Source organism: Gordionus sp. m RMFG-2023, chromosome 2, assembly GCF_954871325.1.
Source record: "Gordionus sp. m RMFG-2023 chromosome 2, tfGorSpeb1-WG-v2, whole genome shotgun sequence".
Taxonomy (NCBI): Eukaryota; Metazoa; Nematomorpha; class Gordioida; order Chordodea; family Parachordodidae; genus Gordionus; species Gordionus sp. m RMFG-2023.
In genome coordinates, this window is record NC_088776.1 from 13,008,850 (window position 1) to 13,021,765 (window position 12,916).

The window sequence follows — 12,916 nt, forward strand, 5'->3', positions numbered from 1 at the left end:
CTATAAATATTAGCCCAAACGGACTAATTTCTTTGTTAAGAAAAAATTGAATTAGGAGGGGCTTGACACTTGTCAGTTCCCTTAATGAACAAGGTTGGAAAAGTTCTCTCTACGAGCTTGATGTTGACATTTGATCAATATTTAAATATTCTACCTCATTTCACATTATCATCCTACAGAAATCTAAGTTCTCTTATTTTAATTAAAACATATTTATTTATGTCAAATATATAAGAAAATTATAACGTTAAAATACTAATAGGCTTTAAAAAGGGCATTTAAAATGTATATAAATTTTTTAAAAAAATAGAAGATTAATTATAAGTTTTTATCGTCAGAGGGGAAATGGCCATGAATATTTGGATAATTTTGAATTAAAACGGATTATTTTATAGCTTATTTTTGGTCTAATTTTAAATGCCCTAGACTTATAAGTTTGAAGAGAAATTTCGCCTCTTTTCGAAATTAAAGTTGATAAACCTAGGGGTGAAAATGTTATCGACAGATAAATGGGAGTATTATAAGCTTTTCGTCTACCACATTAAGTATATTTTGTTTACTATTCTTAAAAAGTGAATTATCTCATATAAATATAGGCAGTGCAGGCGCGTAACCAGGGGGAAAACCCCTCCCCTTGCAAATATGTCTATTTTTGTAAATAGCACTTTAATCTAATAAAAAAAATTCTAATACACACCCTCCACCACTCTCTCAAAAATGAATACAATATATCACTATAAAGAAGAATTTGAAAGAAAAATAAATAAAGGTAAATAACTTTTTTAAATATCGGCTATAATTAAATTTTTAGAAAAAAACTATTTTATTTTTTTAAAAGTGACACCCTAAAATTATTTTTATAAAAATCTAAAATCGCCAAAGGCCTACAATAAATTGACCTAAAGATCCTCCAATAAAATATATGAAAAAAAACCCACCTAAAAGTGCCCCCCTCCCCTCTTACCAAAATCTTAGATACGCCTATAGGGCAATGTTTATGGCAGAATGTAGTGTTGTTAAACGGTTCAATTAAGCCAATTTAAAAAATTTCTATCAAGATTTTAACCAATATTAATGCCTACGCCTCAAAATTTCAATAGATGGTCCAACTTTTCTGTCAAATATGACAAAATATCCGTATTTGAATAATTTACTCTTGGCTAAAAACTTGAACCAGCAGTTTTTAAAAATCGGCTAAATCAAGCCGTTTAGCACCAGCTTAATATGAATTTTTATTTATATTTTAAATTATTTCTTTTTTTACAAATATAGCAAAAAAATAAATGTTTCCGCTACTCCATTTTTTAAAACAATTTAATTTTTTTAGCAATACCATTATCGAATTTTAATTCCATTTATCAAATTATTATTAATGGGCATAATTTCTCAAAAATTGTGGCAAAATTACTCAAAAATTGTAATTAATTCCTAATTACAACATATCAATTAATTATCGTTTTTAGAAAAGTAATTAGTAATTATAATACAAAAATTTTAGTGATTTTCTAGGGTAATTATAGTTACATAATTTAGAATTCCTTTTATAGTAATATTAAAGTAAAATTTGATTGAAAATCATAAAAAATGGCGAGAAACTTTTAAATAGCATATAATATAATCATGATATCAATTTTTGTATGTTTGACTTTGAAAAATACAAAGGCTTTACTCGTTCAATATAAAGTGTTCATTATTGTAAAACCAGCGTCGTGTAGAGGCATTTAGAGGCCAGGCAAAAACTAATTCGGCGGCTCTATAAAATCAATTTAAGAAGAGAGATTTTTATTCAATTAAAAAATTACAATATGATAAATTTTTATTATAAATATTATTTTTATTTATCTTATCTTATCTTATCTTATCTTGCACGTTGGTCATAGACCTGCCCAAAATGAACGTGAATTATATGAAGGCCTATCTTTCATATAATTATGCCGATTTTTTTATCAGGATACCGACAAACTTGTACCCACATGAAACTAATTTATGAGTGGAACTAACCCTCTTCCAATATAGTGAATAATTTGATTTGGCGGAAGATAGAAAAATATATTATAAGGAGAAAAAGTATAGATGTACAAAAAAAATACTGTTTAGAGTCTTCCAAATACAACTGTCTAATGTTAATTTAAGATTTAATTTAGTTTTTTTAAAGGACTTTAAGGGAGTCATTATCATTTTACCGATAACCAATTGTATCTCCTGATGTTTAAATATTTACAGATATCCAATAGAGTATCGCGATTGCTTAAATTTAATTTATTACTAAAAAATCACAATTGATTAAATTTAAATTATTACTTTAAAATATAAAAGTTTGATCAGTTCTTTTAATAGGTATCAAATAGATAAACATAGCCTGGCAATTAAGATACGATTGGGATACGTTATGGATAGTTAGTAATAATAAATTCAATATAAATCATAATATAAATTCCCTTTAAGGAACCTCATTTTCAAGAAAATAGCTGTCTTAATAATTTAAAATACTTGGTAATGAATATAGTTTATTAATTTTTTACCTCGCTTAACAGATATTTGTCATAATAGAAATTCCCTTTAAAGAACCTCCTTTTCAAAAAAAATAGCTCCCTGTCTTAATAATTTAAAATACTTGGTAATGAATGTAGTTTATTAATTTTTTACCTCGCTTAGCAGGTATTTGTCATATTCTCATAAATAAGTCTCAGAATATATTTGTGAAGATTTTTCTAACCGCCGAATCTCTTTTTAAAAATTCCCAAAAGAGATTTAGCTCCCCCAAGGACCTTATAATTCTGCTAAACCAACTGCCTTTATAAGATAAAAAGGACATAAGAGCAGTGTCTTCCGGGGATTTGTTAATAAGTGCCTGACGAATTAAGTTGTTAGAGGGATGTCTTAATATATGACCCACCGTCTCAATTTTCCTATATTCGATCGTTTTATGGAGAGGAATAATATCGTATTTAGTGGGTAAAAGGTCCTGGTAATATATCTTAGGCATTTATTTATAAATGTCTGCGTCTTGCTATTATTTAACTTGGAATCCTTCTAAGTTTCCACGCTATAATAGAGGGAAGCCATTATTAGACCTTTAAATAATCTAATCTTCAAGGGAATAGATAGTTGTTGTGATGACCAAATTTTCATCAATGACGTGTACTTTGCCCTGAATTTGTTTAATTTAGCTTGTTGATCCTGTTTTGTACATCCTTTCTTATCAAGCAAAAATATAATAAAATAAACATAATTCCAATCAATTTGAATATGATGTGGAGAATTTTTTTTTATTAAAAATGAATATTAATTTTTATTTTGTGTTCTAAATCGATTTTAAATTTGAATTCTGGGTTTTCCGGTACAAGTGGATGCTACAAATGCAAACAATAGAAAATCAAAATTAAAAACCATATTAATCGAACTAGAAAATAAACACCTTATTTTACCAAAAGTTAAATATATATTAAATTTTGTTCTTTTAGGATAAATCGCAATTCAATAGATATTAACATTAAATTTCTCAACATCGATAGGAATTATTTAAGAATTACACTAAGGAATTTAAACTTAAAATCAGCCACCTCCTACTCTTAAAGTAATTAAATTATACTGAAGATCACGTGTATAGGTTTTTGCTTTGCCCAACTCCTTTTCTTATCCTAACGACGTTTAAATAACAGTTTTCGGACTGTTGTGCGTATTGGTACGTGGCTTGCGCATAAACGTGTAGAGGACTCCTCATTTTTAATTATTCGCCCAACTTAATTTAATCTAGTTTGATGAAAATGAGGAATACCTAGCGTAGTTCTGTTGAACCTTCAACGATATGGCATAAGCGCTATAGATCGCGTAAATATACAATGAAGAATATGGGAGGAAGAGTAAGTCTAGCAAATTTCTTTGGAGAGAAAACTACGATTGAAGCTTAGGTAAATCCCTTTAAGGATGGCTACGACCAGCCTCTGTCTTAAGAAGAAGCCTTCTCAAGGATCGCCAGTAAGCTTGCAATTGTGAGATCCTAAATCTTTGAAGAAGAATAATGCAAATTATCAAAGGAATTTAAGGTTGTGGATATTATTGGAATAAATATATAATCTTCTGAAATTACGTCATTTGGAAATTTTGAGTTGTTCTTTTTGCTCGAATATGTTGGAGTTTGGTTAGATAGGGCTAATGGATCTATACAAAAAATAGCCCCGAACGAGAAATTGGCCCCGTTTCCATGGGATCAAGGTGATTTCGTCAGGCCGCCTTTCATCGGGTCTAAAAAGTCCTGGCGGTTCAAGTATTGTAGGAATTTGGGCCCTTTTAAAGCTCGTTGGATCAAAATTGCATTGTATGTCTGAGGATTCGGCCGTTACACGATCTGCCTGTTTCTACATCCAGAGCAGATTGAGTTATCTAAGCTATATTTATTGAATATTAATAATAATATGAGTAACGCATATTAAAAAAAATTAATAGTGCATGTACCGTATAGATATATCATAATCTTCAAAAACTAAAAAATTGTAGTTTAAAAATTTATCCTCCTTGCTTTTTTATTTGCAAAATAAGATATTATGTCAGTACAATCTAACCACCATATAATATCATTTTCGATTTAGATTATGGGTAGGTTTAAAACGGCGGTCTTGCGATATGCTATATCTAAGTATTATTAGGGTTGAGCTTTAAGAAACTTTCAGCCGATGCAACGTTAATTGAAATTATTAGAATAATCTTCAAAACAATGGGTATACTTGGTAGGGCTTCGTATACCCAATAGTGCAAATATACCACAAGATTTCTAAAAAACATTTATGGTCATTTAATAAAAATTTCAATTCAGATAATAGATCTAAAACATTAATATCGCCTTCCAACGATGATTCGTTGACAAAATATTTCATATTTTTTACCTATAATTTACCTTGCAACTTGAATAGAGACCTGCAGAGGTACCTTTTGCATGGGGCCCAGTCAGGGTTTTATATCTTCAGGCCCAGCTCGGATTTTTTTAATAATTTTAATAAGTAGTAATGGTAAAAATATATGACCCAGCCCACGTATTTCAAAAAAAAATTTTTTAAGCCAGTCCAGGTATATTCAAAAAAATTAAATCACCACTTAGCCCAAGTACCTAGGTCATGCTTAGGGCCCATCCTGCAGGTTTTTGATCTTGAATATATATTGTTTAATTAAAAAATCATAAAATTATTAAACAAATTATAAATTATTTTTTATTTTGGCATATAAGAAACTAATGCAATTTTACCATTATGGACTTTGTACAAATTAAATTATATTTCTACAATGTACTAAAACTTTAATCTGAATTTCTGACAAATATGGCCATTTTTTTTCTTCGACTATTTTAGTGGTCAACGTTAATTTCATAAAAATATCAGACTTGAAGGCCCAGCCCAAAATTTTTTTTAAAAAAATACCCAGGCCAGGCCATATATTTTAAATAGCGATTATTAGATATGAAAATTAAAAACAAATATAAAATATTTTTAAAAATCTGGGCCAGGCCTAAAAATTTTTATTAAAAAAAACGGGGCCTAAAAATATAAAACCCAGGCCAAAAAAATAATGTGGACAAGGCCAAAAATTTCTTAAAAAAAATCCAGCCAGGCTGTGCATATGATACCTCTGCAGGTCTCTGAAATATTAAATAAATTTGCATTTTTTCTATAAAATCAAACAAGAAACAAAATTTGGCATCCCTTATAATCATCAAATTTTGGTGATCCAGGGGAGCTTACCCAGTGGCCCCTACACTTTTTGAGCGAATGAAGCAGAATACCCCCATGAAAAGTACCCCCTTGAAAAGTATCCCCCCCCTTCGAAAAAATGATAATTATGACACCCATAAATTTCAAAAATAAATTTTTATTGCATCAATTTTTAATATATAATATAAATAAAATGCAAAAAATATAACTTTATAAATATTATTTTTAAATTAATAATTTAGATAAATTAGGTGAAGAGAAAGCGAAAGAATTTATAATTTCATCAGTATTTAATTGTTTAAATAAAAAAATTTCCATTGATAATATGGTTAAATTATTGAGAAAAGAATCTTTCATGGTATTGCGCAGTCTGTTTTAATTAATTTAATTTTACTCATGACTCTTTCGGCAGTACATGAGGTTGTGGGAATGGTTAATAAATATTTATATAAAATTCTTAAATTAGGGAAAGCAGAAAAATTTAAAAGTAAACGATAAGGTAAAATAAATGAATAGTTTTTCCAATCTGAATCGTAATCATCATCATCAGAAGAAGCTAAATAATGTATTGGTAAAAATATTTTAATTAAATAAATTTACAATTCTCAAAATCTGACAAATCTTTAGATTCTTGAACCTCTAGGTCATGAGTAATAATTACATTCCCCATTTTGGCCATCTTATAAATATTTCTAAACTTCAACATTTTTTCGAAAATTTGACTTGAATTTAAATTGTAAAATTCACAGATATCCTCGATATCTTCTTTAATAATTGATTTTTCTGCCATTCCTATTGGCGTAAAAAATGATGTTTGATGTAAAAATTTCATTGAATCATCTTTAAATCTTTCGTTAAACTGCATAATAATTAAATCGAGTGCAGCATAAAACACACCTATTTTAAAGCTAAAAAAAATTTCTATATTTAATGATGAAAGTATATATACCTCTCCTTTTTGGATTGTAATGTTTGAAGTCTAGAACTTTCAAAATCAAAAGGTAGATTTCTCTCCTTCATAAAATCTTGCGCCTTTGAAAAAACATCAAAATAATTCAGTGTTATTATCTATTAGATTAAAAAATAATTAAGACAATAATTTATATTATACTTCTCAAATTAATCAAGCAATCTTTTGTCAATTGAATTTGATTTATTGCATACCCTATATCCTTCGAAATGGTTTGCAATTTTGTACAAGCCAAACTTGTTATCAACAATATTTTATCCAAAATACAAAGTGATAAGATAAAATCAAATTTTTCTATTCTAAAGACTATAGCACTAGCCATAGTGGAAGTGGCAGGATCTTCAGAATCCTTTAAATTTGTTAAAGCTGCCCTCAAGGCATCATAAAGTTGAAAAAAATTTACAATAGCTTTATATGACGATAGCCAGCTTCTAAATAAAAAAAATATTTAAAATTTAAATAAATAAGGAACTATTACCGAGTGGTATTCTTGACGCGTAGAAATCGTTGCGATTTTTTCAGATCATTACACTGAAATTTTTTGAGTATCTCATATCTTTTTACACCATTAAAATAGACATTAATCTCATCTAGTATTCCTAGAACATTTCGAAGTTTTTTAATTGATTGGCATAATTGAACAACGATTAAATTTAATCGATGACAATAACACCAAATAAAAGCTGCCTTTGGCGCCTCTGCTCTAATCAAGGCTTGCACACCATTGATTCTTCCACTCATGTTTGAGGCGCCATAATAACTTTGCCCAACTAGATATTCAAGGGGTAAATTCATCGAGCCAAGTTTGGATATTATATTATGCTTTATATCGAGACCTGTGGTATTTCCCGTACAATATATGTCAATCAGTCTTTCAACAGGCTTCGGCGTCTCACTATTTTCAACATATCTTACTATCAAAGCTATTGCTTCTGATTTCGAAACATCGTATGTGCCATCAACTATGATTGAAAAGCATCTGTTAAATGTAATCTCATTTTGAATTTTTTTTATAACCATATTTTTCATGGTTTCAATGAGAATGTTTATGTTATTATATGATAATAGGTTTGAAAATAATTTCGTTTTTAATCCCTTATTTTTTTTATCCTTTTTTCTTTCTTCATTTTGCTGTATATACATTTTTGGTATAGGTTCAGAATCTGCAATAAGCTTAATAAGGGCCATCATATTGCCTTCTTGTTGCCTGTTCTCCCAGAAGGCTTGGTTACGAGATATTAAATAAAATTTACTAAACATCGACCAAAATTTCCGTCAATATTTTAAATTAAATATTAAGTGGTGGGAGGGGGGTCTTATTATTACATTTACAAACCAGAAATCACATGATCATGATGGATGTAAAAAAAAAAAATTTTTTTAAATTTAAAAAAAATTTAAATAAAAAAATTTTAAAAAAAAGAAGTACCCCCACTCAAATTTACTGAAGCAGTTGCTTCGGACCCCCCCCCCCGTTGTAGGGGCCCCTGAGCTTACCTTTATAACGATAAAATGGACAGCATAAGACATTTATAAATTATGATATTAATTTTATTTTAAGAAATAAAATCAAATTCTGTGTTACAGAATGGAATATAATTTATATCTAAATATATTATATGGGACTTAACATAATCAACAAATGTATTGAATAATTTTTAACGTCTATTTTAAATAGACCATTGTTGTTAAACGCTACTTTAAAAGTAGCGCGCTATCGCTACCGCTATTTTATAAAAAAAAATAACGCGCTATCGATACCGCTATCGTTTTAAAATGAGTAGCGCGCTATTAGCTACTTTTTACGCTATTTTGATTATTTTTTAAAATATTTTTTACATAACTTTATTTCTACAAATAAAATATTGGTATAAAACATGACTATAATTTGTTACATATATATATAATTTATTTAATATTGCACTTTAATAATAATAACATTTTGATACTGTCATCCCCAAGTCTAGAGCGACGATCATCAAGTATAAGTTTTGCCATACTAAATAATCGTTCCGCACAAGCACTTGAGGGCAACACAGTTAAATTTATTAACACACTTTTTATATGAAAAAAATCATCAAAGATATTTAAATGAGTATTTTTAGATTTAAAAAAATCTAGAGGTTCAATTTATTATTTTTATTATTTATTTCAAAAAAATCGTCTATGGAAGGCCGCGGTTTCGATCTTGGTATAGTATAAGTATCGTGGTTAGGCATGGCATTTTTTAACGTTACCATCATCCTATCAAGTTGCCATTTAGATTCAGTCAAATTAATGTATGGTCAATTTAATTTGAAACTAGGATGAACATACAGATCTGGAAATCTAATTTATATAAAACGATTGTATTAATTATAAAAGAATACCTTTTTAATTTTCAAAATTTAAATTTATCTGAGATTTAGAGTCATTTATAAAAAAATATTAAAATAGCATTAAATTATGGTAAATAAAGATTTTAAAAATATAATTATTATACACAAGGTAATTAATAATATATTAATTTTGAATTTTATATTAATACTATATATTAATATTATAGATTGTGTTGTAAATTAAGCCAATTTAAATTATGGCTAATCAAGCAATAAATCATTCATTTATATAATTGTATAATAGAAAATAAAAATAAAGTTTTGATCTTTTCTCAATGCCTTTTAGCATAGACTCTCACTCTACCAGTAGTTGGCAAAATTTTCTTGCATCTAAACCGATATCCAGTAGTAATTTTTTCTTCAAGATTAAAGTATTTTTGGAATTTTGGGAAAGGATAATCTATATTTTTCTCATTTCCCAAAGAAATTTTGCTATCTTCAAATATCTCATACATTTTTAGTAGCTAGATTTATAATGTATATTTTTAAATATAAATTTCAAAATTAAATTATATAAAAAGATTATAATTTTAGATTTAATAAAAAATATATTTTAATAATTTTTAGATGTATTTATTATGTAAAATTTAGCACTACTTCGCTACTTTCTAAATTAGTAGTGAGCTATCACTATCTTCTAAAAAAAAGTAGCCAGCTAAAGCTACCACTACTGAAAAAAGTAGTGCACTACTTGTAGCGTGCTATTTTAAAAACACTGAAATATACATGACTTTTTTTAAAAAAAAAAATATTTTCAAACACTTTTTTATTTAAAAGTATTCTATAATACTTATTTAGCAAAGTTGTAGTGCAAATAGTCTTTCTACAGGTGCTGATGGAAATGTAGCATTATATTAAATTAATTTCAATAAATATTTCTTATAACAAAAAATAATTGTACTAATCCATAATTTTTTATATATGATAAACTCTTTTTTTTATTGTATTAAAATATTGCTCTAATAAATATTTGATAATAATATTTACAAAATTTAAAAGTTATAATATAATCACATTAAGCATTATCATCCTCTGTAGATGTTACATCCTCATTTATATTAATGTTTTCATTAGATACAAAAATGTCTGTGTTTAAAGATTCAGTAGAATGTATATTTGAAATTTCTTCATCTTTATATGTCATAGTTGATGATATAAATGTTTGTTCTTCAACTAACATTTTATCAATATGTCTTACTTTATTATCATTTTGAATAGATTTTGGAAGTTCCATTTGTTTTGTTTCAAGTGCCTTCATTTGATTTGGAATATTATTTTTTTTATTTTCTTCAATAGAAGTATCAATAGGTGCAGTGGTTTCAGCATTTTCTATATTTGATAAGTTTTTATACAATTTATTTATTATACTATCTCTTTCATTTACATAATTACCATCAATATCAATATGAGAATTAATTGGCGTTTTGGATATTTGGGTTAAAATTTTAATGTTTTGTGTAGGATTAGTCAAATTATCAATATTTTGATCACAATTTTCTAATTTAATGAGTGAATTCCTTTTGTTAACATGCCCTTTAGCATTGATTAATTGAGATTTATTAAGAGGATTATTATAATTTATAATAGGTACCCATTTAAAAACTCTCATTGTGGTATCTCCAATGGTAACCCATCTTTTTTCCCATTTGCGAACTTTTTCAATAGAATGCATAAATCTCTTGATATCCTCTTTAGCCTTGCTCCTAGTTTCAGCCCTAGTTGCACGAGACATTCTTATATTTTTAATAGAATAAAAGGAAAATTTATTTTATATACTGGCTATAAAAAATAGTTAACAAATCACTTGTCAAGTGAACTGTCATTTGAGAGTTATATTGTGTATGGTGTCAAATTTTAAAGTAAATTTATATATTTTTTGTTTCTCATTGCGAGCTACTTTTTACATATATTTTTTATGTACTCGTATTTAGATGAAATAATTTCTCTAAACAGATATACTAATTTCGAAAGAACAGAATGATCATTCATTTTTTTGATTCGTAAATTATTTTTGCTTTACTATTTTTAAAAGAATAATAAGAAGAGAAAAATAATATTTGCTTGCTTTTAAATATTTGAAATAAGTAAGATTTTAATAATTTTATATGGAATTCTTTATCATCACATTTCTCGTTTCTTCAACAAATTTTATAATCGTTTTCTTTCTCATAAATTTTACAATGTTGGCGTGCTCCTACGATTAGAAAATCCAGGGTTCACGTATGATTCATATTTGACACATTAATTAATAGCCATTGACAGATTTTAATTTTATGACATGGTTAAATCTAATTAAATTGAGATGTAATAAATGATAAAGATGAACCACAAAAAGAGGAGAATTAATATCTTATTTGCAATTTCCACTATAAATTTTATATGTTTGTCATACTGTTGTAGATTTACATTATATTTAATTTTATCTAATATCATGACAATATTTTTCGTTCTGGGGCATGGGTTGGAATTCCTTTGTTTAAAACAAAGTTGACGAGTTTGGAATTGAGAAAATGAATTATTATAAGAGGGAGAAAATGTGAAGATTTACAATATTCTATATCCATTTTTTTTATTAAATTAGATAAAGAAAATATGGAGATGAAAATATTGAATATCAAATTGCAGGCCAGAATGAAAAGACAAGGAATACATAAAAATCGGATCTTAGAGTAATAGTATTATCAAGAAAAAATCTGAGAAAAAAAATGTGAAACTTAGAAGATAGGGATATGGAAAATCATTTTTCACTATTTTATTTAATATCAGATAAAAAATTTACAAAAAGGATTTCTTAATAAAGAAATAAATTCAGGTTTTTATATTTATTTTCTATTCATTCACTATATTTATATATAGATAATTAAATTACAAGAGTCCTCGCAAAATATATCAGATATTGTTAATAATCTTTGAGGGAATTAAACAGAAACGATGTATTAGTTTGCTGCGGTAATATACTGGGTTTGAAAATAGATAAGCAATGCCTAAAAAATGATGATTTAGATATCGATATCCCAAAGTATCTTACACTGGAAGTTTGGAAACAACTTGAAAATTTATATAGAAATAAAATAATAGAACCATGGCTATGCCATGGGTGCCATACAGGGTTGCCAGGTCAAAATTTTCAAATTGCGGGAGAAATTTGATATCATGAGGGAGAAATATAAAAATTGCGGTAGAAATATAAAAATTGCTAAAAAAAAATTCTTGCGGGCAGAAGGCTCGCAAACTCGGCCTTCGGCCGGGAAATTGAATTGATTTAATTATCCGCTTATTATTTTTTATTTAGTTTATATAAATACAAAGTCGGTAACTATTTTTCAAAATAAAATAACATCTTGATTTATTAAAATATATTCATTTATAAAAAAAACCAACGATCTTTTTTAAATATAAAAGAATGTAAACAAGATAAAATTTTATTTAAAAAAACGATTTTAATTTTACAATTAAAAATATATTTTATTCGAATGTCCCGCAAAACAACCGCAATTGAAAATCTAACGTGTGTGTGTATTATAGGGACGGGCGCTTAATTATCACGTGTCACGTTTAAATACATAATAAGGTACTCCAAAAATAAAAAATAATACAGATGAAACTAAAGTTGCGGCAATTATAATAACTTATCTTGTAGTACAACATTCACAGAGATACTTATCATCACAATGTTGGTAGAATCTTTTTCCCATAATATTTAACGACTCTAATATAAATGAAAACCATACTTGTAGAACAAAAATGAGCAAGGCTATCAATGTTTTAGGACCTAAATCCAGGAGGTCAATTCTTGACGATTTGAATAATGGGCTTACATATGCAATTCTAACAGATGCATCTAATAAGGAAAGTATTAAAATATT

The 12,916-nt window shown here is 27.3% G+C and overlaps 1 protein-coding gene across 1 annotated transcript; it reads right to left on the reverse strand.

The window, feature by feature from the left end:
* Positions 1 to 10,028: 10,028 nt before the first annotated feature.
* LOC135924670 (BCL7-like protein) lies at positions 10,029 to 10,872 on the reverse strand. The gene is made up of 2 exons (XM_065459764.1): positions 10,419 to 10,872; positions 10,029 to 10,379 (listed from the first exon to the last, which is right to left on the reverse strand). The coding sequence occupies exons 1-2, from the start codon at positions 10,780 to 10,782 to the stop codon at positions 10,066 to 10,068; spliced, it is 678 nt and encodes a 225-aa protein (XP_065315836.1). The 5' UTR covers positions 10,783 to 10,872; the 3' UTR covers positions 10,029 to 10,065.
* Between the last annotated feature and the right edge of the window lie 2,044 nt (positions 10,873 to 12,916).

Coding starts and splice junctions, on each gene's coding strand:
- LOC135924670 (XM_065459764.1), bottom strand. CDS start 10,782: ATGTCTCGTGCAACTAGGGCTGAAACTAGGAGCAAGGCTAAAGAGGAT. Junction 10,380..10,418: donor TTATGTAAATGAAAGAGATA/GTATAATAAATA, acceptor TATCAAATATAG/AAAATGCTGAAACCACTGCA.